The sequence below is a fragment of the Neolamprologus brichardi genome, chromosome 2, assembly GCF_056152115.1.
Source record: "Neolamprologus brichardi isolate AB-2024 chromosome 2, ASM5615211v1, whole genome shotgun sequence".
Taxonomy (NCBI): domain Eukaryota; kingdom Metazoa; phylum Chordata; class Actinopteri; order Cichliformes; family Cichlidae; genus Neolamprologus; species Neolamprologus brichardi.
Genome location: NC_142105.1, coordinates 5991629 through 6019298, shown reverse-complemented (window position 1 = coordinate 6019298; position 27670 = coordinate 5991629). Strand labels below are relative to the sequence as shown.

The window sequence follows — 27670 nt, the reverse complement described above, 5'->3', positions numbered from 1 at the left end:
CAGAACTTTTATGAACTACACACAAAAAAGGAAAAAAGAAAATTCCAATCAACTTGCTCCAAAAGCCACTAGCCGAATCAACAAAACTCTAATATTTCCTCCTGCTAAGCCCCGACAGTCGTGTGTGACAACATCCGTTGCTAACAGGCTTATTATAAAAAATAAATAAATAAATGAGTAAGTAAGCCTGGCCATGAGATACACTTCCACACCACAAAACTCCATTTAGCCCTGCTCTGCTTGTGAGGCGAAAGGAGCAACAAAAGCAGACAGCCAGTTGGGGATTTTTCCTGAACAGAGGGACGCTGTTGGCAACTACATGGATTCATCCTCACAAAGTTATCTGAGGCCACATACATAAACAGGGAAGAGATTTGTGGTACAGAACACATTCAACAGGAGTTGTAACACTAAAGCAGAATGGAAACTCTGCATGGACCTCATTTTTCCCCCTCCTGCATAATAACTTCTGATATTTACATACAAATAGAAGTATGCAAAGCTGCTATAATCAATACTTTTCGGATCAAATGATGATGAGCATGTGCAAAAGGTCACATGAATGGATAAGTTATCACCTGACTGCAGTTTCCTCTCATCTTTAAGGGATTTCTATGGTTTGGGTTTTGCCATCTGAAACCTTTCATTGTATGGCTCATTCTGACAAAGTTTCATTTGGGGTTTATTTGGAACCAAGAAAGAGTCTAAGGGCTCTATCTGCACAATAGTCATGTTCAAACACCACAAGAGCTGTTGAAATGAATGGAAGGAAAGGACAGGAAGGAAAAGGCTGATGACTGCAGCCTTGAGAGGAGTAGATTATAAGTTGATTCAAGAACTTGCCAGAGCTTCACAAGGAGTGGACTGAAAGCTGTGTCGGCGCATCAAGAGCCACCACACACACACGTGTGTATTTATATCCTTGTGGGGACATCTCATTAACATAATGCTTTCCCTAGCCGCTTACCCTAACCATCAAAAATGAATGCCTGACCCTAAACCTAACCATAACCTAATTGTAACCCTGACACTAAAACCACATTTTGAGTCTCAAAAATGCCTTCAAAGTCGTGGGGACCGTGATTTTGGTCCCCACAAGGGCTGTTTGTCCCCACAAGTATAGTAAACTACCAATTTTTGGTCCATATGAAGATGCTAATACCCATCCACACACACATTTTCAGGAAAGGGGTACAACTGTTGCATTAATATAAAGACACTCTCAAACTCACTTCATTTGGAAATCAAGGTCCTAAAATTAAAAAAGAGTGGAGAAGCACAGAATCAAATGTGAAGTTTCATCAGTCTGTGATAATTCTGCTCCAAAGTCCACACAGGTGTTTAGCAGCAGGTCAGGCATAAGGGTTTGTAAAGATGCTTATTTCATTTTAAAGCAGGGCGTTCCAAGACAACTACCAAATGGTTTGCTCACCATATACTAGGCTGGCCAAATTGCCTGAACTGAGCCCCCATAGAGAATCTGTGGGATGTGGACAAGAAAAAGATGAAAATTCCAGACCCCAAAACAAGCTGAAGACTGCTATGAAAGTAGCGTCAGTAAAGCTGATCGCCTCCATTCCATGTTGTACTCATTCATTGTAAAGCAGTGTGTATAATGAACATACATTTTTATAAGTTGGATGTATCTACTGTTTTATAGTTGACATTTCTGTATTGTGAATCCTTTTTTGATTGATCTTAGGAAATGTTCTAATACTATGCTGGACTCAACAATATATCTGAACAGATTTTTCTGCTTCAAACACACAATTATCGACAATACAAGATACCAAATATTTCTTAATCGTCATACCATTGTTATTTTACATAATATGCTGTGGTTGTATTGTATCATTAATTCTGATTCCCATCCTTAGAAGCAAGCCACATGTTTAAAGCAACACCAAGTTATCGGTACAGGAAAGTCTATTTTAAGTATAGCCTTTAGAGCTTCTGCTAGAATTCATAGGATATCCAATTTGACAGCAAGAGTTGAGTTTCTACATAAGACCTGGCATCACACGTCTTCTCCATTTTTTTTGTATGTTTTCGTGGGTCTAGTTGCACCCACTCATGACGCCAGTGGCATCTTGAGTGGGTGCAGGCATCTGGTACTTCCTGTGAATCAATATTTTAGGTTCCAAACTGATCCGTTTTGAAATTCTCCGTTTGTGGTGTTGGGGGCGTGAACTTTAAACCACAGAAAAACTACTTAAGTACATCTACTCACTTCATGATAAATGTACATTTCACTTGGTAAAATTTATACAAACCCGTGTAAATATGAAACCTTTGGACTGTGCTGAAAATTATCAGCTAGAAAGTAGAAACTTTAAAGTCAGGTAGGTTACACAAAATGGGAGAGAACAGAACAGAATATGATCTCATCGGGCGGACAGAAGAATAACTCTAATATCGACTTAGATAAACTTGTTCATAGCTTGATTCTTCAGCCTACAAGTGAACAAAAAATTTGAAAAAATAATAAATTAAAACATAAGCCTGCATGGTTCAATAACGGCATGTGTCTTACAAATATGTTTTCTCTACTGAGGCATGCTAGTATCCAAAAACCACCCTCTCACACTTTCTGGAGGTGTCTGAACCTGACACGATAATCAGACATGAGGCTTTTCTCCTTGTGTTCTTGAGTAACACAAGGAGCTAAAAGCATACAAGGAGCATTTCATCATCCTTCAACCTGTTGCTATGCAACAAAAATGTTTTTCAGCACTTTTAGAAAATGGCTTTGTCCTTTTTGTGTTTACTATCTAGTTCAAAGTGAAGGCAGAAAAGAGAGAGAGAGAGGTTCAAAGTTGGCCGTTGTAAACATCCTGCCACCAAAGAAAACCTCGAACTTCTGACAGTGTCATATTTTAGGATGATCCTCTTAAAATATCACCCGGACATAATAAAATCAAGGTGTAGCATTCAATAAGCCTAAACTGGAAATCTAAGAGAGAACACCTAAGAAAAGGGTTTTTTCACACTGAATCTGGAAGATATTAGCCATCCTATTACTGCGTTGACGTATGTGGAGATTACAAGTTTACTATAGTTTCTGCTGTTGTATTCCTTTATTAGTTATTGTTCTTAAATTATTTTTTTAAGACTTTCTTTACTTAGAGGTCTGTGTTTATAATGGTTGAGCAGAAAAAAGAACTGTACCAACACTGGATATTTGTGAGGAAAAAAAACCCTTTTTAAACCTTTTATTCTGGGTGAGAAACAGCATGAATTTCAAATCTGTTTTTTTGTTGTTGTCGTTTCTCTACATGCAGTTTTTACGTCAAGGTGACCACAGAAATTAATGTCGAGGCTCTCTCATTATTCATTTAAAAAGAGGCTTCAAAATTGCACTTTTCTACTCAATTTATGCACTCAAACCGCTCAAAGAATCCTGTATGAATTCTGTGTAGCAGAGTGCTCAGTGACACATTTAAAAAGAAAAAAGAAAACAAACCTAAGAAGCTAGGGAGAATAAAACCCACACCATGTTCCCTATAACCATCCCACACTGTGGCCTGAAGTAAACTCATTAGATTGCAAAATATTTCTGTTTGTCAGCATTTACCTGTCAGGTTTGCAAAATTCATTATTCAAAATGTTCATCTATGAGCCTGGGTAAACCTATTCAGTTCATCATCTGTCTGAAACAAGCATTATAGCTTCTTTTCCTGTCTTTATGCAAGCTTCCTTTTGATTGGCTGACGCTCATAAACAGAAAATTTGTGCAACTGGTGTTTAGGACCTGTATGGTGGCCCCGAGCGGTCAAAAATAACAATATGATGATTTACCTGCTTTTGACAGCTGAACTTCTGTTAATAGGGTTTATTTAAAGCTGTGGTACAGTATACACCATTGACCTTATTATTTGAAACTTCAGCCATCTTAAATATGAGCATCCATTGTAACAGTATAAAAAATGAGCCTTTTGGCAAGAGCCTGATTACTTTATACCGAGATGTTGAATTTGGCATACAAGAGAAATCCTGTCTTGCTTTTCCCCTCCAGTCTCAAAACACTCCACGAGGTGTCACTTTTTGGTTTATCTGCTTACAACTAATACAACATATTGAGTTTACGAGAAAACCATTTCACATGACATCACCTTGAAGCCGTGTGGTCATAAGGCTACTATATGTGTATAATAACAAATTACCAACCTATAGAAAGGAGGCAGATGCAATATTTGGCAGTAAAAACTTTGCTGACATTTAATTTAAAAGCTCCCAGTAAAGTAGAACAGGTGTACGTGTTTGTGAGTGTGTCCTGGGGGCTGACTGTTAGCATCCGAGCTGACTTCCCATGAGCTTCATGTTAAAAACAGTGGATAAACACACTGTTGCCATAGAACCTGTAACTATGGAGAAACAATCTGGCTTAACTTTACACAACTAAAAAGACGACAGGGGAGAAAACACACAGACACACTCATATGAGGTGGAGAGGCATTTAATTTAAAAGTGCTAATCTTTTACTTCAATGCAACAATGTTCCCACCCGTGACATATGGAGAATTAAAGTGATTGAGAGGTTGAGAGTGTGTGTCTTTTCTTGTGTGTAACTAATAAAAAAGGTATTAGTTGAGAATTATGACTTAACCTGCCATGAGAAAGTCATCTCACATTTCAATTAAACAGAATACTCCACAGCCTTACGATAGATCTTGATGTTAGTGCATGAAAGACGATGGGGATGGATTTTTCTGTCTAGATACATAAAGTGAGTGTGTAGAGGACAGTTCTATGTGAACAGCTGAGGCTTTTGACTACATATACAGCATATACTCACCTCACACAGGGGAAAGATGAACCCATGACTAAAACATGTTAATAGTAAAAAAGTCTGAACCCATCAGCTACTCTGATGGTTTAGCCTTTGGGGTCAAAGAACACATTTTTGGGGCTTCTCAAGTATCCAGAAGATACCTGGATCAAGAGTTTTGCATTTCCGTCCACTGGATATGGTTTAGATTGTGGTAAAGATATATAGATTAAAACAAACATTTTTCCTGTCATTTATGGCTATTTGACAAACAAAAATGTCTATTTATTTTAGCCTTCATTTCTTCAACAGGACAGCATGGATAGCAGAGAGAGTAGCAGGAATGACACGCAGGAAACAAACTCAACAGTGGCCCTTCTGTACATTGGTTGCACACTCAGCCCAGCGAGCTATACTGATGCCCTAAAATCACTTTGCTTCTTCTCTGAACTTGCCCAGGTAAAAACCCTGCTGTCTCAGATGTTTCAGTTGCCATTCAGTTAAGGAAGACACGCTTATCAGTTATTAGGAAGCCCACGGACAACCATGATCATTTATTTCATGTGATAAAAAGAAAACTGTGATTTAAAACAATTTTTGGTTAGACAGCGTATTTCTTTTACTGCACCATGGTTTAACCCTTTAAAGCCGGTCGGAGCAGGCACGCTGTGTTTTGCGTAACTACTTTTAAATCCCGGTAGAACTGGAACTGGTTTCCTTCCACATATAGCTTTGCAAAAATTGCATAAAAAGCGCTTGCAGGAACAAAAACATAATATTCCAGAAACACGCTTTGCCGATCCGATCAGTTGTTCGTAACAGTTCCTACATTGAAACAGACGTCAGCACGAACAATCGCATGTCCACCATGACCTGCCCGAAACCGGAAGTGACATCATTTTAGCGGAAAATGTAGTTTTTTACTTGTAGGCCTTAAAAGCCTATACTGGTGTTTTTAAAAGTCATGTTTGACTTTATGCTTTTCTGAATAGTTTCTGGGATGCTTAGAACTCAAATTGCACTGCTGGAAATAGTTTATTTTGATGCAGATGCTGTTTTCTTTGCAAATTTGCATTATAGGATTGTTTTCGTTTTTTCTGCAGTATATAAAAAATGGTGTATCTCAAAAATAAAACTATGAAGACACTCAAAATAAATTTCCTGTGGTTGTAAACTATTTTTTGCAACTTTTTTGTATTTAAAGTTTTGAGGGATAAACCTCTTAAATTTCTCTAATTAGAAATATATGTAAAAAAACAAAAACGATTTTCAATTTTTTTTTTAGTTTATTGCAGTTTTTTGCAATTTATGTTGGATTTAATGCATAAATATTATTACAGTTTGGGCTACAACAGTTGTATTGATGTATAGCAACTTGAAATGCCCCCAAAAATGGCTCTACAGCATGTAAAAATATAAAGTAAGCTCTGGCGGACTTGGTTCTATGGTAGGTCTTAAAGGGTTAAAGTCCCATATATTTGTGAACTCAACCAGTTAGTCATTACTCTCTTCTCATGTAAAACTGACAAATAGCATTTAAAACACCTCTGACACATTAGAATGTCAAGTTTGCTCAAGTTTCTTTCCATGCTTGAAAATGGCAAATTTTTCTCCTTGTGACTGTTCACATAGTAGTGCCAGAGCCCAGTAAACCAGACTGAAAGGCAAAATGTATATGTTATCAAAAGTGTTTTCAAAAAGGATCGTTTGGTTTTACAAGAAAAGATGGAGTTTGAGCTGGTTTAGCAAATATGGACTTCTTTTATGAGACCAGACCAGAGCACTTCCACCTGTCCAGGACTATGCCCAGCACAGTGGATGAGAGCATTTGCTGAATTAAATCTCAAAACAATACTAAAATGCTAAAATGTTGCAAAGATATCTATTAAATAACTATTAAATAAGTCACCATAGAAAGATTTATTTTTTAAATTGCTGCTTATGCGTTAAAATGACACAATATCACCGTATAAACTCACTCTTTAAATGCTAATACTGCCCATGTTTTTAAAGTACATTATTCTGGAATTCAGATGTAAGAGAAAACAATCATAAGACTGTAAGGTTGAAATTAACAGCACTATATCAATCACTCTATATTAATAAAAACAAAAAGTGTGTAGTTCATTGCACATGGTTTCAATACTTTTGCCTCCAGTGGTTTCCCTAGTGTGACATTAGCATTACCTAATCTGAGTGGGAGACTGACGCAGGCTACGAGCAGTAACTGTTAAGTGAGTGCCAACAGCAGCAGAGCCAAAGGATTGCATTATTATTTAAATCAGTAATGATAAGTACCGATTGAAATGGAATTCATGTGTAACAGCTCGGATAATTGGCCAGGCTTTTAAAATGTGGACCACTACTTAGACCATTGTCCAGATTTCAATCACAATCCAACCAGGTGACTCTCTTTGTTTCCTTCCCCTCTCTCCTTCTGCGTGCAAAGGTAGCAGACCAGATTTAAATCAAATGAACACGAAATATGGTGAAATTGGCTGGTAGCTGAGTTAGTCTTTAAAAGAATTTAGAATCTTCTCAAGCTCTCAGTTTTCATTCTACACACAGCCGCCTCAGCCTCTTTATGAGGATAAACCTTATTGGATTGTCACAAATGCTTGAAGAAGGAACAATGAAAAGGTGTGCGCCGTTATTCTCATTTGTGTCGTTCATTTTCACAATACTCAATACAAAAAGACTCATAAGATAAAAGAGCAAAAAGGTCAGAAAGGCAGTGTGATGCAGCCGGGAGAAGGTTATAATCATAAGCTTTTAGCTCTGATACTGTGTGACTTTTATATCTGACCAGATATAAAATCTGCCTTTAGATGTAGTCAAAATTCCTACTTTCTTAAAAGCCCCACGTTCGAGCCAGTTTTTGGCGACATTTTGTATTGTAAAAGCAAATTACTATAGCACAATGTTACATGAATTAAAACTGTAACAGAAGTGATCTTGAGAGGAGAAAGAACCTCAGCTCTGTATATACTCACATATACACAGTGAGTCAGAATTAAGGTCTTCCGGTCATGAGCCTACTATTCTAACCTTTAGCCTAAGTAGTTAATTGAAAGTACCAAGGCACATGTAGTCTGTAGTGGAGTCTGGTCAGCATGTCTACTGCCTGACAACCAAGAGGATTGTCCCTGCAGTCTGGCCCAGGTAAACAACGACCCAGATTACCATCAGCTAATCAAGGCTGAAGCAATGCTGCAATGGTGACAATGACAGACAGGACCAATGACCTGCAGAGGGTGAAGACTGACCAATCACAGGAGACAATCTAATGGCTGCCTGGTGACAGATAACAGGAGAAAACACACACACACACACACACACACACACACACACACACACACACACACACACACACACACATACACACACACACACACACACACAAACTTTCATTCTCATTCCAGTTGATGTAATTTATCTGGACATTTTGCACCGTTTGTCAGATATAAACTCAGGTTCTTTATTTTTCTTTATTTTTCTTTTTTTTAATGCTTGATCCATTCATGCTGATGCCTACTGTCTGTCAGTTTCCCCACACGTCGCCATAACTACAGTTTGCTCCTAATTTTTTTGTGTGGATGTATTTAAATTCTGTCATGTTCTTTCTAGAGAAATAGCCACAGTGCTCCGAGTGCACTCCACATGCCAACATTATTATTGTGAACCCACATCACAAACAAAGCACAGTATTTGCAGCACATAAAATTATTTTATCCTATCTATTTTATAGAAAATTATACAGTAAAGTCAACAAGCATGAGCAATACGGTTCTCGTTACAATGTCATAAAATTCTCATTGTGATACAATTCCCACGCTTTGATAAGAGAGGAAGCCCTCAAGCTGTCACTGAATATGCCTGCTGTTATAAAGTAAGATACTGATATCATATTCCCAAAGGTTTGGAAAACATACAAACACAGTTAGCCTATCATTTCTACATGATAGGGCATCCTGATTGTTGAGTTGTGACATACAAACTAAGTGCTTCCCACAAATTTGGATTCTGTTTCGGAAGATGAAGGAGGCATGTGCGCAGCGAAAAGAGGCACACACACACACACACACTTTCATAGAGTGGGTTATTAAATAAGTCCCTTCAAAAGTTTCTGCTGTAAAAATATATTTGCCAAGTGCTTTGTGACAAACAAATAAGCAATACATTAGTTTTGCATCTCATCCTGTGGATAGGTTCCAATGACAGTAACTTGAACAGCAGTTGGCATTGGTAGTCTTTGTTCTACAGCCTCTTTCAGCTTGGTGTGGCTGCACATGAACCGAATCTCCACTTGCAGCAGTTTATGGTTTGACTACCAGCCAGCTTGGAGCAGCTCTCCAGAAAATACTAGGACTACTGTAGAGTGAGGTTTGAGATTCAATCTGGGGAGTTAAATGATACACTGAAGGCTCGCACAACAATGACCTGGCCAGCAAGCAAGCCGATCATTAAGATGGGGACAGGAAGGTCTTGGGCGTGCTAGTTAACTAGGGGTTTGTCAACTACTAAATCCACCACAGATAGTGTCTTTCATTCAAATGAGGAAAAATAACCGTTATGCACTTAGGCGCAATTAAGTGGACAACAGAAGACTGGAAAAACTTTTACGCGTCCGATAAGTCTGGATTTATTCTGCAATTTTCAAATGTTCACATCCAATCAGAATTTGATGTGAACAACGTGAAAGCAAGGATCAATCCTGGCTGATATCATCTATCTATTTGCTGGCTGCTGGTGGTGGTAGTCTAACAATTTGGTTTATATATCCTGGCAAAATGTCAGGGTAAAACCTTGTGTGGGAAACACCGCAAAGTGCTGCTTAATCAGCTAGCACTTGACTTTTTGCCGTCCTTTATTGTAAATAGTAGCTGCATCGACATGGTGTTAATTAGTTTGGAGGCACTCAAGCGCCAAGCTTTACTTTCAGTAAACATTTTACATAAACCAGCTGGACTCAGCAGTCCCCATACGGCAAGTTCGGAGCAAAGGAAAACACACACTTCAGCTGCACACCAAAAGTCTCTGAGTGTGGCATAGTCGTCTTACTGTGACACATCCCACTCAGTGAAACAGTCTCTGGAACGCTGAGTGAAGGGTGCAAGGATATTGCGAAGCGTTGTGACGAGCGGCTAAAGAAGGAAGAGCACCATTTAGAGTAGTCATCCTTGGAGTTGGCAGGTTGACCCTCTTTCGCCACACATCTGCAATTACAACTCACCATGTCCCCAGAGTCGACTCGTAGCAGGCACCGCTGCACCCACCAATGAAGCGGAACAAAGGGACAGAGAATGCATGACTTGCCATCCATTCAGCAGGACTGAGCCGCTTGCTTCGTCTCGACTCTCCTGCTTGGCTACCCAGGCCTGACCCAAATATGACGTTCCCGAATGAAACAGGGCTTTAGCAGCAGCTGGGGAACCGACAGCTCTTTCACCAGCAAACTCCCTGCATTTATTTCCTTTCAATTTTGCTTCTTTCTTTAAATAAGCCCATATCTCCACAGCCTTTCTTACTACAACGATCTTTAGATTTTCTACCTGTGCTGTCCCCGTGTCTGGCTTTGCCACATTTCTCACCTGCACTGTCAGATAGCTGGAAGCTTAAGCTGATGGTGGCATTATAATATTACCCTGAAATGTCTCAACTTATCTTAAAGCCACAGCTCTTATCTCCCCTTACTTCATCTGCTAATATGCCAGCCGTTAGTGAAGCAAGCCTTCTAAATGAGATGCATCCCTTTTCTCTCATAAACTGCCTGTTCAGTCTATTGAAGTACGCGTTTCCCTTTAAACCGGATAGAAATCTTTCAACACTGAGACTGAAAGGTATACTGAATGGCTTTTCATTTCAAAAGGTTCAAACCAACACTGATGTGCAGTGCTGCTAGAGTCCAACAGTTTCTTCAGTATTGGACAAAACGAACGAGTGCTGTTTCAGTTCTGCAGCTCTAATTATAAAATCATTTGTTTGATGAGCTAGTAGTTCGAATGGTCTTAAAAGCAACAACTCATAACGATTCTCTTGTGTTGCAGTTACCACCAATAATGAGAACATATTGATGGAATTTGTTAGGCAATTTAAAGATCCTCATCTCTCTTTGTCCTCATTTTCTGTCGTATAAAACCATATAATTTTAATGATAATTATCCTTACTCTGGAAAACAATTTACAATTTTCCAATTATTGTTAGTTTTAACAAAATTGTCATTAGGAAATAGGAATACATTTGCTCTTAATTCGAGGCGATTCATTGGGGGGTTAAACACTGAATGACTGCACTAGCAGGCTGGTGGAAAGCCGAAAGCAAACTTGTCAGTGATGGTTCACACATTTAGTCCCGAAAATAGAAGCGTGTCAGTCAACAAATCCCTTACATATTTTTCCCAAGCGAGACATCAGACTGTGTATCCACCAGCTGATGCTCTGACCTCAAGTAAGAGCAGGGTGAAGGTTAAAGATTGTTGCTAATGTAGACTTGCTGTAACGTTGTCACCTCTGACAGTATGATTGCCTCAATATTAATCTAGCTACGTCTCATCATTTTACTCAAGTCAATTTATTAGAGCAGAAAAAACTAACAATTCATCTCCCTTTACTAGCAAAATTAATAATATCACGCCCATTTTATTTATTAAATAATTTTTCGCAGTCCCTCGGGTAAGCTTGGATTTGTTGGCGTTTAATAATTTGCTGTTAAAACATGTCTTGTCCTTTTTAAATGGCTGTGTAATATATTTAGCATTGAGGCAATTCATTTAGAGCTGGCTACCTCACCTGCCTCGCTGAGCCTTCAGAAAGACTAATCCCAGATTTGTGGATCCATTTCAAGTGTAACAACACGTAGCTAAAGGCTATTTTGATATCTATTCACAAGGCTAGAGCTGCAGGCAGGGAATTAAAGTGCTTTACAATATTACTTTTTTGTTCTCATTATGCAGTGTGATCTTTTCTTACAAAGCTGGGGCAGCAGCAGCTTAAATGGAAGACATCCTGTTGTGTGACAAGAGCATTAGCAGTCTGTATACTCTACCTACTAGACATGTTTAAGATAGGAAGAAAAAGCATGTTTCTTTCATTGATCCTATCAACCTATCAGAATACTAAATACCACAACAAACACATGGTAAAGATATGTTCCTTTGGCATTAGGAGAAAAATCTTAGGTAACAGAAAACATAGTTTATTGATTAAATTAAATTGTTAATTTATTCCATATTCAAAAAAAAAAAAAAATCAGACCAAGAATGTCTTGATGTTTATAATAATATTGCTATACGTGGCAAGCATTGTTGTCTATGTAATTACATTGATGCAACCCTGAAAATGTTAAATCCTGAAAAACTTTAATCTTGGGAATCCTGAGATACACCTGTTCAGCTTTTCATCAACACAAACCGGTGACCTATCTGTGGGATGCTATCTTGACAGCACACACCAAAATCTCTGAGGAATGTTTCCAGCATTAACATTAAGGTAGTTCTGAAGGCAAAAGCTGATTCAGCCTGGTCCTAGCAACATATGCCAAACAAACTATACAGTGAACATATATTACCCCACTCACAAGCTCCATTTTTAAGCCAGTTTTAATACCTACAGCAGCTCTAATATGCTTCTGTTCGCAACCAACCATCTGTTGTGAAATTTCAGGAAATTCGTCTCCATTGTCCTGGTTCCAAATGTAAAGTATCAAAAATTGAGACTGGCATCAACCTCTGCCGACTGCACCAAGTATACATGGAATAAGAGTAAGTTTGTGTAACTAGGGCTGCTCGATTATGGCAAAAATGATAATCACGGTTATTTTCACTGAAATTGAGATCTCGATTATTTGACGATATTTATTTAACAATAACAATGTATTGATGGCTTTAAAGAAAAAATAATATAAAATAGTGTGCAAATGTAACCGGTGTGATTCTGCGTTGTGTCTGATAAAAAAGGTAAAAGAAAGAAAGACCTCCAAGTAAATAATTTGCCCACTCCAGCTCCTCTTCCACAGGGGAATTGTAGAAAAGGGCTGGCATTTATTTTTACATTAAACATAAAGTATGGATTTACACGTAACATATTTGACATAAGATAAAACAAAAACAACAACACAAAATCCGACATACCTGATAAAAAAGGTAAAAGAAAGAAAGGCCTCCAAGTAAATAATTTGCCCACTCCAGCTCCTACGACCAAATACAAACAGTGGGGAAGAGGGTTAGCTCAACCCACCACAACTTCCAAGCTAGCAAGAAGTATATATTCATGCTAGCATTTATGGCGCCTAAAACCCATTTATGATACATACATACTACACACTTGTAACATCTGACAAAAAACAGGTTTAATAATGACAATAATTGAATTAAAATCACAATCAGAAACATCCAGGTGGCTAAATATGCATTATATGTGTGTTTTAAAGTGTTGGAAAGAAATGACACCCACCTCTCCCACAGGGGAATTGTAGAAAAGGGGAGAGGCAAAAGGGGTACACTGTATTTATAGGGTTGCACCAAAGAAGAAGAAGAAAAGAATGAGGAGGGGCTCTAACTGATAATGAACATAACTACAGGCTTGGAGGTCCTAAAAGTCAGGTATGAAAGGAACGGTTTGGGGGTTCAGAACACATTTTGTGTAATTATAACAATGTGATTTATGACCCTGTTACACAAATACTGATAAGAGTGCAAATGTTTGCAATATAAAACATAAATGAAAAATGTAAACATCTATGTTTAGTGAACTTTGCAGTGTTGCTCTGTTGTGCAGCTTTGACACCGTAGCAAAGTTTACACACTATGTCTACGTGATCCACGTCTGACTCCGCGAACCCATAATGTTTCCACACCACTGAAGTTCTTTTTTTTTTTTACCTCTCTTTTCAACCAACGGCAATCACTCTCCTCTCCAAATAACTTCTGCTTAGCTTTCCGAGCTTCCCTCGGGCCCTCTTAATTGTTGTGAGGCGTGTTCGAAACGCAGACAGGTTTTGCAAGCTCGATTTGCCACACGGAGCAGCGCGAGAGTAAAGCACGAGGGAGGTGCTAATAATCGGCTCAGTCATTTTTAATGATCGTTGAAAGCCCAGATCGTAATTTAGATTAAAATTCGATTCATTGAGCAGCCTTATGTGTAACCCCTGACAAAATATCTGAAACAAGGAGCTCTGTGTGGCCGAGTGTACATTTTCACCTGTGATAGCCTCTTTAGCACTGTGCTGCACACAGTGACACATCGCCTGTGGCAATCAGCTGCCATTATGCTACAGGCGACTAAGGCTGTCCCTGTTTGTGTCCTCAAGCATCCCAGCACTAACAACCATCACTGTCAGTGCAATGACACAACTGTGTGTGACAGCACGAAACCACAGCAGAAGAACCATACACATCATTTTCTGTCATCCAGATGCTCCAAGAGTATGACTGGGCCAGGGAATCATGCAGTGATGCTAAATTACACAGCAGTTTATTTATAGCCTGGCAGTTTATTTAGTAAGATTGTTAAAAATGAACCAGATTTTGCAAACAAAAAATGTATCTTTCTGTTACATTAAGGATTTGTGAAACATACAGATCAGTTGAATAGATGATTAGATAATGAGATGATAATAAATCCGCACACAGTCGTATCAGATCTTGTTTAGTAACAGATGGAAGCTATGAAAAGTTTAAAATACTGGAGGACATGAAAGTGTTCCTCACATGTTTGCATCATGGGCCTCGGGGCAGTAGTTCTACAAAATAATGAAAAAGGCAGCAACGTGACCCTGTTTCCTCTACATATGTGTTACAGAAGCCTCGATAAACACGATGCAGTTGCCCCAAATCTGTGTTTTTATAATATTTTAAGTAAGAACTTATGCTGACAAGTACCACAGAAGACCAGTACAGCATCCGCATCATTGAGGACATTGACAGAAGGATTGGTGCAATCTCCCACTCTACGCTCACCTCTTGTGAGCAAGAGTTTAAGACATATCATCCCCCCCCAGCATTCCCCACAGATTGCTCCAAGGTACGCAGTCGAAAAGCATCTCCAAGTCCCCAAAACACTCAATGCCAATTTCCATAAAACCAAACAGAAGAACAAATTTTCCCATTCAGTCTGTGCTCAAATCACCATTATTCATAAGTCTCTCTGTCGGCAGATAAAAGATTTATAAGGGATTTGGTATTCCTTTCTTGCCTTTGTAAAACAGAAATAAAATGTTTTGGGGGGAATAATTTTTTTGCAATAAAGTGTACTTTTTTAAAATTTTATTCCTGGAATAAACAGTCTCTTTCCTCTAGGGTCTCCATGCCTATGTTGTGCTTACAGATGCACAGCAGGTAGCAGCAGCTGGTTTCTTATTCAATTCAGTTCAATTTTATTTATATAGTGCCAAATCACAACAACAGTCGCCTCAAGGCGCTTTGTACTGTACAGTAGATCCCACAATAACATATAAATTATTATTACGATTCTTATTACACATATGCTTAACAGTAGTATAACAATAGTAACAAAATTACCAATAACAAAAGTAATAATGATTAAAGAATTCTAACTCAAATATGTCTGAAGAATTTCATTTGTCTTTGTGACCACAAAAGTAAACTTTCTTAAAAGCCCCGGTAATGTTAGCATACCATCCAACCATTCACCCACACCACCCCCGGTGATTAAGGGCCCTCTTACCTCACACCAAGTCTCTCTCCCTACTGTTGGATAGACTCTGTTTGAACTACAGCTGGTAACAGTTCATGTTCTTGCGCTTGAGATCTGCTACAAGCTCTAAGTAGAACATACAGGAGGTGGAGAGCTGGTTCTGCTACACAGAGCAGAACATGGACTACCATTTGCTGGTGTATTAGCATCTTCATCTCACAGCAAGAGGGGCCTGGGTTCCAATCCAGCAGCCAGATGGGGTCTTTCTGTGTGGAATTTGCGCTGTCTCCTGTGTCTGCTTGGGTTAGTTTTTTTGTAATTTTGTATTTTTCCCCAGAAAACAGTTCAGTTTCCCCAAGTTTAACATTGTATTTCTGAACAGGAGGTCGGCAGATTTTTTAAAAAGCTGACTATGAACATTACCACTTATCTTTGTGACAATTTAACAGAGCAACAATCACTGCCTGTCCAGTAAGTTCTTTATTCTGTGGATGGACTTGTGTTTCCCTGTTTTGGACTACAGCTGCAGATGGCAGTCCTTGTTCTACTCTAGCACCAGCTCTCCACGTATGTTCTACTTGGAGCTTGAAGCAGATCTCAAAGGCAGAACAAGAACTTCTGTTACCAGCTATAGTTCAAACAGAGCAATTAGAGCCTGTCCAACAGTAGGGAGAGAGACTTGATATAAATGAATGATACTGAATACATTGAACAACCTGACCAACCTGTCCCCAGGGAAACAGTAGATAGTTAAGACCAGATCTAGCTGGTTAGCAGCAACTGAACTTAGACAATAAAACAGAGACTACTAAATCAAACACGTGAAAAACTTTGAATATAAAAAGCAGCTGTTTGTGAAAATGTGTCGTATCTACTTGACCTGCCAGTACCATCAACAAGCTATCCTGAAACTGAGATCTGTACAGCAAAATGTAAGTACGGGTTGCATACATAGTTTATACTGGTTTCGGTCTAAACTTTTTCAGGGTGGCTGTAGCTCATGAGGTAGAGCAGGTCATCTACTGATTGGAAGGTTGGTGGTTCGATCCCTGGCTCCTCCAGTCTGCATGTCAAGTATCCTTGGGCAAGATACTAACCCCAAGTTGCTCTCCGATGCATCCATCGGAGTGTGAATGTACTTAGAAAGCACTATGTATAGAGACAGTGCTTGTGAGAATGGGTGTGATTGGGTGAATGTGGCATGTTGTATAGAGCGCTTTGAGTACTCTGGGAGAGTAGAATTAAGTATAGTATATAAGAATCCATCCATTTACCATTCACTTTTTACCTTTATGCACAGTGCTTCCACTGTGTCACCAGGTACACCCTACTCAGCAAGACATGTACACAGTAAAGATTTCAAATACTTGTTGAAATTGGTCTGGCAAGTAAGCCTAATTTATTTCACTGGATCTTTGTGTCTCATAACAAAACCTGCAAAATAGGACACCAGCCCATCATGTGGGCACATATTGTTCTGGAAGTCATCTGTTTACCCGCTGACTTGTATTATGAATAGAGAACTGATTCAGATCTGCCAAACATCGTGGTTGTAAATTTAAGCCCCTTTGAGCGAATCATCACAGCATCTAATAGTAAACTCCACAGATGTGCCTTCTGCTGAGAAAATCTCTAATTAGGAAAATGTTTAACTGGCTGGAAAAATGCTGAAAAAAAAAACCCCACTCATGACTTAGTTTCCCATATTTCCTTCTTTACTGTGATCCCCCCCCAGTCACCCTCCTCAACAGAGACGACGGGGTCAGTAGCAGATACACTCAGTATCTTGCTCAAGGACACTTCAGCAAAACAGATGCTGGCTGTCAAGGGGCTCAAGCCACGACCTTCCAAATGAAGGACGCTCTCTTTAATCACTTTAGCGCTAGACTGTTATCTGACAAGGCCTTTGGCATCACCCAGTCACTCTCATGTGCTATGAATGACCTTTGGGCATGTGCAATTCAATATCCAACACTAGCTTTTTGGTTGAGTCTAATTAAACCCTGAAGAGTGGACAGCCTCAGCTGTATTCAAGGTCAAACATCAGAACTAACCTCTCTCTCATCTGCATATGTCATCTTTTTCCCTTCATTTTTTAATGTATCAAACAACCTCCGAAAGACACACAGATTCCAAATATTACTTTTGTAAAGCCACATATATTGAAGAGTAATGAGGATGTAGTGCCATAATCAATTTTACAAGCAAATCAGTGTTTCGTCTGCAAATTCTCAGTATTTGTAAACCTAGTAAAACATTCAGCTAAAAACACAGAATGCCAAAGGGTCAGTGTCTGCAGTCTAATCCCACCGCAATAATCTGTTATTCCTATCATTTTACTTTTTTTCATAAGCTATAATAATGTTAATCAACTTCTGCAAAAAATTCAAGGCAAGAAATAATGTTCACATTAGTAGACCAATAATAACTAGCTGCCTTGGTTTTTTAAAACGGAATATTTGCTGCTATGGTAAGAGAAAGTTACAAAAAACTATATGCCTTTACCAGCAGGATCAATTCTTCTGTCATCAGAAACCATGTCCGAATAAACAATTATTCAAAAAGTATAAATACCCATCTTCTATCAGTCTAGTTCATTATACGCAGCAACAATCATGGGGAGGCTGCTGATGTCCAGTTGACTATAATCAACCCCCTCTGCAATATGGATAAGATAGGTCATTGCTGAAAAGGCTGGGTGGCCACAGAGTGCTGTATGCAAGCATATAAATGGAGAGCTGAGTGAAAGAGAGAAGTGTGATAGGAAAAGGCGAACAAGCAATACGGATGAGATGGACATGAGATGATTGTCAATGTGATTCAAGATTTTGAGAATGCTTCACAAAGAGTGGATACTGGTGTCAGTGTATCAAGAGACACTACACATGGATGTCTTCAGGAAAAGAGCGGCAACCGTCGGACTCCTAATATCAAGAAACTCCTAAAGAAGAGACATCATGAGTGTCTCACCTGGACTTAGGAGGAAAAGAATAAGACCACTGCTCAGTGGTCCACAGTCCTGTTTTCAGATGAAAGTAAATGTTTTACATTTCATTTGGAAATCAAAGTCTCGGAGCCTGGAGGACGAATGGAGAGGCACATAATCCAAGGTGTTTGAAACCCAGAGTGAAATGTCTGCAGTCTTTAGAATGTCATTTGTCATTTCATCTGCTGGTGTTGCAGGTGGTGGTCCACTGTATTTTATCAAGTCCAAAATCAATACAGCAGTTTACCAGGAGATATTATGTTGACAAGCAATATGGAGATCCTGTGTTCCTTTTCCATCAGCACCTGTCCACAGTGCCAAACTACTACCAAATGGTTTACTCACCATATTACTACTGTACTTGACTGGTCAGCCAACTTGCCTGACCTGAACCCCAAAGACAATAGCCCATTCTCTACAGGGTATTGTCTCTAGAGGAAGATGAAAAACACTGGAGCCAAAAATACAGAGAACCTGAAGACTGTAATCAAAGCTCAAAAATCTCAGCAGTGCCAATGATGCACTGATGTAGTAATTCATTGTAAAGGAGCCCCAACAAAGTAGTGAGTGTACAAATTAGCATTAGATATATACAAATCAAATGGAGAGGGATCTAAATCAGCCACTCAAGTAATCCGTGGTGGGGCAACCATAAGAAAGCTTTTAACAGTAAACATAATGGGACACTTAAATAACCCTCACCAAGGTAAACATCTAATTTAAAGAGGATTAAAAAAAAAGCAAAGTTGCTAAAGTTGAAGCTATTCGGAGTTCAGAGTGAGCCACTAGCCAGCAGCCACAATATGAGCAAAGAATCAAAGCAGTTATACAAATGAAGAGATAAGTGAAAAACAGAAGAAGGTTGCTATCCTGTTATCTGCTGAAACAAATGTAAGTAAATCACATTCGTTCTGTTATACCAATCTTCTGTGCTTGATTTTGGTTGGTAAACTAAAATGCATCAGATAAAGGTGGGTGTACGTCAACAAATTTTCAGTTAATTATTTGTACCAGTATGAGAGCACAATTTTCAGTTGTTGTTTTTTTTTTTATACACCTTTCCCTCAGAGTTTTAGTGTGTCCATTTTATTTCTGTAAACAAATGTGTTTTTATATCTAGTTTTAGTTTTCAATTTAGATTTTGTTAACTATAAAAGCCTTGGTGTTACTGTAAATCCCAACAAATCTTGTAGCGCTCAAGAATGAGAGAGAACACTAACGTCTTCTGAGTAAATCCAAGTTATTCCAACCTTTTACTTTCATTTAGCTACTTAATTGAGATTTCTCATCATTTAACTTTAAACAAACTCTGCTATATTAAGATTTCTTCCAAAGAACATGAAAGAAAGAAAAAACCTCAGAAATGCAGCTCACAATGCGCTTCCTTGTCTTTGTCCTTGGTTAGAAATCTTTTGAAGTCTTCCTCTTCAGTTTCTTTCATGTCTACCTGTCCCTCACTGAACACTAAAGTCGCTTCATGCCTCTTTGCTGGAGGAAAAAAACCCACGCTGGGTTCCCTTCGAATGAGTGTTAAATAACAAACATTAGGTAAGACCATGTACCCTGAGCTGCATAAATCTACATAACTCCACAGTACCTTTCATGATCATGATGATGCAGTAAGATACACAAGCCAGCGAGGTGAAGCGAATCACACAGGCCATGATCACTGGTGATGGGTTTCCCTGGCAACTGTTAGGTTCTTTGAAAAACGTCCTCTGTGGTCTGAATTCCACCTAAACATGGTTTCTTGAGAAAAGGAAACACTAATGAGGAAATACTTTCCAACAGGGATCTGCTGCACGATAATGGCTGGCACTGGCTTCCCAGCTGCGCTCACCCACAGGCATGAAATGGTACATTTCAAAACCGCAGACGCAACTTAATGCACAGCTATTCTCAAGCGATGGCTGACTTACACCAGGATTAATTAGCAGACATGAAAACCTAAATAGATGCAACGAAATGCAACTATTATGTCATGTTTACATTCTTACTAATTCGGGAAGGGGAATTGATTGAATGCTTTCTGATACTGTTGATATCAATATTATCAACCTACATTCATGTTTTCTACTGAAATGCTTTTGAGCAAAGCATGTCAGTGCTACTCAATCATTCCCCTGACAGGCAAACTGGATGAGAGTAAAAGAAAAAGGAAAAAGGCAAAGTTTCTAAATGACCTTGCAATATTAGGATGAGTGCGGGCACTATGAGGACACTATCTGAAATCTACTAGTGGATTGGCTCTTATTTTGAAAGTTCAGACGCTGCCTAGAAGAAAGCACGGTCCTTTCCTTTTCCTTGCGATTTCCCTACCAGCTGGCTCGTAAACCAGTTTGCTGCATTGGTCTTGAGATCATTCACCTTTGCTTTAACAAACACAGATGATTCAGTGTCAAGCACCCTTGTGCATTTGAGGGAGTAGGGCTCAAACCTCTAACACTGCAAACTTTTCAATTCACAACAGCGATACTACTACTTCCCCTGCATCTGGTGTCAGAGGTTACACAGGACCCTGGGCTTTTTTGGAAAGTATCCATTCACTTTTGATGAAAAAAAAAGTCAACATCCTAATGAGAAGAATTCATCACAAAGCCAGAACTGCTGTGAAATTGCCATGTAAAAAGGGTTTGTGATCCTATACATCAGCTTGAGTATTGGATTGTAGCATCTGTGTGTCGGTGAGAGTGTGGGTAAATGTGAGGGAGGCGTCAACAGCTCCTGGAGGCTTCCACACTGCAGCTGTTGGAGACAAAAAAGTTAGAGAATATGTCGCTGTTTGTTCGATTTGTGTGGGTGCTGATGGAAGACATTTGTTGCTTCTTTTCTAATCAAACCTCCTACGAGCTCGGAGCCGCTTGCTCCGTATGTGTTCATACAGCGTGATGAACACATCAGCTGACTAAATTGAGCATTCATGAGATTATAAAGACATTGCTCAATGTAATGTGCTATGCACTGATAGTAGGAGATGTGATGATGGAGCGTCGCTAATTACTCATCAACGTAATGTTCATCTCACACTTGTTTATAGGGTTAGCCTAACTGGCTGTTGACTGTATTGGATAAAAATCCACAAGGGTCGAACGAGTCTCTGGGCTACAGCACATGTATGAAACCTTTCATATTGGAGCTATAATTTAAAAAAGGAAAACAGTTTCATTAACTGACATTAACATGAAACACAAGTACTCTGCTGTCTATTCAAAAATCTGAAAATATGACGATAATTGTGTTTTCTGTGCTACCCAAAGCAATGTTCAGGTAGATGTAGTGGATAAATGAGAAAAGTAAGAGCTATATACCCAAATGCCTGCATGTTAATGTGAAGCAGGGATGGGAAACTCCAGGCCTCAAGGGCCAGTATCCTGCAGGTTTTAGACATCAGCCTGGGTCAATACAACTAATCCAATGATTTGTTCATTACCGGGTCTCTGGAGAACTTCAAGACATGGGTCGTGTCCAAATTCATGGGCTGCATCCTCCTGAGGCCGCATTTGTAGACCGATTACGTCACAGCGACGCGCCGAAGGCTGTCCAAATTCGTAGACTCCTCCGAATGCAGCCGACAAATGCGTCCTCCTTTTCCCCGAATTTGAAGGATGGGTCGGGTGTGTCCTTCTTGACCCACCATATCCCAGAATTCATAGCGCGGCCCAGCCAAGCTCCAGTTTCCGGCAATGGCGGCCGCTACTAAGTTTTAAAATTACTCTTATTAATCTTTCTGGGCCACAAAATAAACTTTAAACATATTTTCAGGCGAGAATGTGGGTTAGCTCGTTGATAATTAAAAATGAACACAATAACGGAGAAAGATTTCGGGGTCCATTTTCGATTTTCGTGCCGTGGCGCTGACAACCGGAAATACTCTGAATTAAGGGCGGGAGTAGATCGAGAAGGCTAGACCGTCCAATTCCATAGCCGTTTACTTCCGGCCTACCCGACCTCCTGAGGACCCGGCCCACGTAGACCGCGAAGGCCGGGTCCTCAGGAGGATGCAGCCCATGAATTTGGACACGACCATGTTGAGGAGGTAATTTAGCCGTTTAACTCAGCTGTGTTGGATCAAGGACACATCTAAAAACTGCAAGACACCAGCCCTTGAGACCTGGAGTTCCCCACCCCTGATTTAAAAGATGGTATGTTATCCTTTTCTGTAGCTCAACCTTCTCCTTTTTCCATCAACAAAAGTACTGCACCAACTACACATTACTCCTGCAGTGCTCATCCATGGAAACCAGTGCCATGAAGCTCATGACACATAGTTTTGGTGCTGATGTTATTGCCAGAGGAGGTTTGGAACTCTGCATTTATTCAGTGAGCAGAACATTGTTGACTTTTACCATTTGCACTGTGCACCTCAGCACTCGGTGACCCTGTTCTGTAACTTTTTATGGTGTGTCGTGGTCTAGAATAAAGGGCTATTCTATTCTTTTCTAGATAGGAAGAAATATTATGAACTGACTTCCTGCACTGGTGGCTTTCTATTACAGTACATCACTCAAATTCAGTAAGGCCATTTTACAATTGTCTTTAAAGGCAGACTACATGGAAAGGTGCTTGATTTTATAGACCTGAATTCAAAGGTTAAAGGTGTGGCCCGATACTTTTGCCCATATAGTGCTTGTCAATCAACTGTAAATAAATATTGTAAAATATTAAAAATGACTCATTCTCTGCTAATGCTCTGAGTATGGTTTTGCTTTAAATTATGGGTTTGAGAAACCTTTGAAACAAACACCTGGTCCAGATGTTGGGGAAGGAATGAGTGGCTGACGCAGCTCGTCTGTATTGGGATATGAATAACAAGATTTGTCATGGTCCAAATGGATCCACAAAAAGAAATACATAAATAAAGCCACATCCACAGAACTAGTGTGTGTGTTTGTGTGTATATATAGCAAGATGTTCATTTGCACATTTTCTAATATCTACATTTTCCAGCAGAAAATAGAAAATTAATAAAACATTTGTTGTAGCCATCATCATCTCAAACAAATGTCCAACAAATGAATGGTAGTTCGTCGTGGGATCACTCCAAAAGAGAAGATGTTGTTTTGTTTGGGAGTGAACTGTCCCTTTAAATCAGATGTGATTAGGAAACAGATGAACAGAATTTAAGAGCCTTTTTTTTTGCTACAGGATTCAGTGATTCATTCTTTAAAAGCCTGCTGTAACAACGTTAACACTGTATCTCATCACAGGCTGAAGAGAAACGACACCCAGGTCGACCCAGCCTAAACAGTGCTCCACTCTGACATCTGCGCCACTTCAAGTCACAAACCACTGGAGTGGAAACCGAGTGCAGATCTTTCTTCTGGCTCATCTTATAGATTTTAACATAACTCCAAGTTATGTAATGGCACAGCGCAAGAGATGTAGTTGACAAGCCGTGAAAGGCCAATGGTTTCCTGCAAACCAGCTTGTAGCCTTATAATCAAAGCAGCCCTGACAGAATTGGATTTAGATATGCAAACATGCACAGGTTCTATTAATAACCAATGACCTTTACTTGCAAAATTTCCTTTCATGACCAAAAAAAGAAAAGAAAAACCTCTTTCTAGTCAAAGAAATTAAACATACATGTCTCTGAACTGTCGTTTATTATCCAATCCCCCTGTTTCCACATGACTTATACCCTCTTCCTTGGATTATTTAGTGTGTGCACCCATGAATGAACTAACAGCTTCACTGCGCAATGGTCTGTCTGCTCCATAGGATTAGGCCATGAGCCCCCAACTGCCGGTGACAAACTGAAAACTAAAAACGCCAACAGCATATGGCGCAGGGGTTTATGGGATTACTCAATTAACAAGGTGACTCAGAGAGATACTAATCTGCAAAATGTTTCTTCGACTGTAATGCATGCAGTGGAGTAGAGTCTTTTGAGCACCCAATACCCAATTAAACACACACAGAGACACCTCCGTGTGTGGGGGGTGTGGTTAAGCAGCCAGGTATAATTGTATTAAATGTAAAGCCATGCGTGTTCAAGCTCTTCGGGTGCTCATACCAACAAACTACCCAACGACGTTCATTCACAGAGGCAAAAACAGCGTGCACCGCTGCTGTCAGCGGGAGGCTCATTAATTGTAATTATCCTGACACAAAGTGCGCCGCAGGCAGAAACACCACCTTCAAGTGCGTGCTGTGAGCGCTAAACGGGGCGCATGACGCACAACTGGACCAATCCGCAAGTGGACACCTTTTTCACGCAGTGAGACTGAAGAAGCGCTATAAAATTCAAAGTTTTGATTCATAACCCAATATCCACAAAACTAGAATAAATATTTGTGTGCCTAATTCATAAAAACGTTTAGAAAAGTCCATTTGTAATCCAGTATAATAACCTGCAGTTTCTTTCTTGTTCGTGTCCCTGTTTGCGTCCCACAAAATAACCAAGCGGGAACAACACTCAGATTCTCACAACTTATTCCCCCATGACTTCCATATACATTTCAGACACGTTGCCCAGGGATCGGTCTGCATTTGTTGTGCTGTAGCCACCGTGAGCTCGATTGGGGATGCTTACCGTGTGGAAAAGCGTTGGGTTGCACCGCATACAGGAAAGCATGGACCATGTGGAACAGAATCCCTATCGGTCCAGGTTCGTAATGGGCCAGCGTCTCGTAAACTCCCGCTGGCACATAGCCGAAATTCAACTTTCCTGGGGGTGGGAGTCTCCGCGGCTCCGTCTCTTGCTGGAGTTCGCCGGATGCCAGCCACAGCAACAGCAGGAGGAGGGTTCCCGGCTTCCACATCGTGTCCAAACGAAACACCGACCTGGCGTGAAACTGGAACTAAATTCTCAGTGATCGAGAAAACTGGACGGCGACTGCCCGGAATCTTGATTATTATCGGAGTGGGGGGAAAGAGAGAGTAAATATAAAAGTGTTCCGCAGCTTTTTAAGTCCTGCTTCCCACCGAGCGACTTGTTCCGAGCATCGTTCCCCGCGGTCTGGAGCTCTTAGACGGACGCAAATCGGACGATCTTCTCCCACGTCCCCTGTGTTCGATGCGTTTGGATGAGCGCGCCTGTCGCTTCCACTCCGGCATCTGTGCAGCACGGGGATGCGCTGCGTCACGGGAGCGAGCGATGGTGCGCGCCGCCGTTTGCACAGGGAGGACGGGTCCAGAGGGAGGTGCTCCTCCTGTCGGGGGAGAGGAAGTAGAATCTTAAAGATCTAACCTACTAACGTTTTGATTGGAGAGATTAGTTTGGGGCAGAACACGTTAAAACCAACTTTAGACAGTTTACATATATTGAAGTGCCGTTTTGAGGCACTTTTCCCTCGGGTCTGCTGGAAATCATTAGATTTTATATTAGAAAATCATGCTTATCCAGCAATATTTGACTTTAGTATCACTTAAACATGTTTAAAATGAATTCCTCACCTTTTGATAGCATTGCATTGTTTATAAGATCCATCTACACAATCTACATTAAGCGTTATTTTCAAAAATGCTGAGATGTGAGCTTGAAAAAAGACAAAGAATGTTTTTTTTCACAACAGGAATTCTAGTTGTGATAATATTCACATCTTTGTTGAATTAATTATGCAGTGTTACTGACACAAATAGGCTCACCGAGTAATTAGATTTTTTTCCTTTCTTTTTTTCTGATTTTGAGTTTGTTTTGTGATTCTTGGTTAAATATTGAGAGGCATAGAAGACTCACACCAAAAACAAACAAAAAACACTGATGTTTGCAGAAGCCCTGAAAAAATCAATCAAAGAAAGCTGATTAATTATCAAATAAATACTTTAAACAGTTACAACTTTCATTTTCTTATATGACATTTGCAGCTAGCTTTCACCCACTGGTTAGTTTTAAGAACTAAAAACAATTTTTTTAGGGGGACACTATTGTAGCTGTGGGTTAAAATACACTGCTCCACAGAGGTAACCCTTCAAGTTGAAACATGCCAAGTTGGGAGGAAAAGTGATGTCTAATGCCAACTTTATGGTTAATGCACTAGAACACCTTGTTCCCTATAGGACAGTAGATTTGTTAAAAGCAGATTATTTTATTCCCCGGAAATGAGAATGACCGATTACATGTACATTTTCAGACCAGATATGGTAATTAAGCAGTATAAAGTCCATGTCGAATGTAATATGTGGTGCTCCAGTGGGTCAGGCAGAAGGCTTTTATCTGGGAGAGTGGGGTTGGGGTCCTGTGTGAAGCCAAAAGCAGCACTGAATTACATTTGCCAAATATCAAACACCTGAGTATCCATGCACTGAAGAAAAAAGAGGAAAGGGGCTTTTTTTCCTCTTTCATCATTTCTGCTCACTGCAGCTTTAAATTGTCAGTTGTGAGGGAATATTATCATTATATCCACCACAGAAGTATAATGACTCTTATTTAAGTTAGAATCAAAGTTAATAAGCTGATTACAGCCTTAGATGTTCACGTGGGGCCATTCTGGCTGTTCCCAGGCTGAGGTTTAAATCTGAAGGTTGTTGTGTTTTCGCCATCTTAGATTCTGACTCCGGAACAACCTTCCCGAGGAGATGAGGTTTATGGAATGACTTACTTCCTTTAAATATCTTTTGAAAGCAGAGTTTTACTTACTTGTCTTTTTTTAATTTCAGAAATTAGAAATGTAATTGTTATGCTCTTCAACATGTTCTTTAAATGTGAACATTACAATATCTTACATAATTTTTATTGTAAAAATGTTTTCTTGTATCAGCTATTCCCTAGTCAGCTTTCTCTTCTTCCCACTATCAGGCTCTTCACCTTCCTGACCTTTGACCTTTTTCCCCAGAGGGCAGACAGAGGATACCTGCGTGCAGCTCATAGGATTGATTTCATTGGCAGAGAAGCAAACAGGTGGGTTTTGCTTCTGTCTCTTTACACAGTAACATCCTTGTCCTCTTTCTGGAGTGCATGGGGCCCCAGCTCCTGGTGACAGAGGGGCCTCCTGTTTGGAAACCTTTGATCACTGATTGTGAGCACATTTCTTCAGTGACAACACACACTCATTAGACCTGCAGAGGAGCAGATGAGACATTCAGTTTTACAGACACATGATATGCTAGACTGAGGCAGTAGAATTAATTAGTAGATTCATTAAGAACAGTTTTTAGTGTATCTACAACTAAATGATCTCATTAAAAATATAAATGCAAGATTAAATTCTGTCCTCCTTTTTCATACTGCTCTCTGCTCTTAATAATTTTATCAAGTAAGATGTTTCAGAAATTGGAATGTAAATGACCACCATATCTTGCGTATGGATGTGGACTTTGTC

General features: G+C 39.7%; 1 protein-coding gene across 11 annotated transcripts in view; it reads right to left on the bottom strand.

The window, feature by feature from the left end:
- The window catches only part of prom1a (prominin 1a), an 89473-nt gene extending 63988 nt beyond the window's left edge, over positions 1-25485 (bottom strand). For all 11 annotated transcript variants that reach the window (XM_087846702.1, XM_087846652.1, XM_087846630.1 and 8 more), the window contains exon 1: positions 24943-25485. In XM_087846702.1, coding sequence (XP_087702828.1) covers positions 24943-25171 — 229 coding nt within the window. In that variant the 5' untranslated portion in view covers positions 25172-25485. The remainder of the gene's footprint in view (positions 1-24942) is intronic.
- Positions 25486-27670: the final 2185 nt, after the last annotated feature.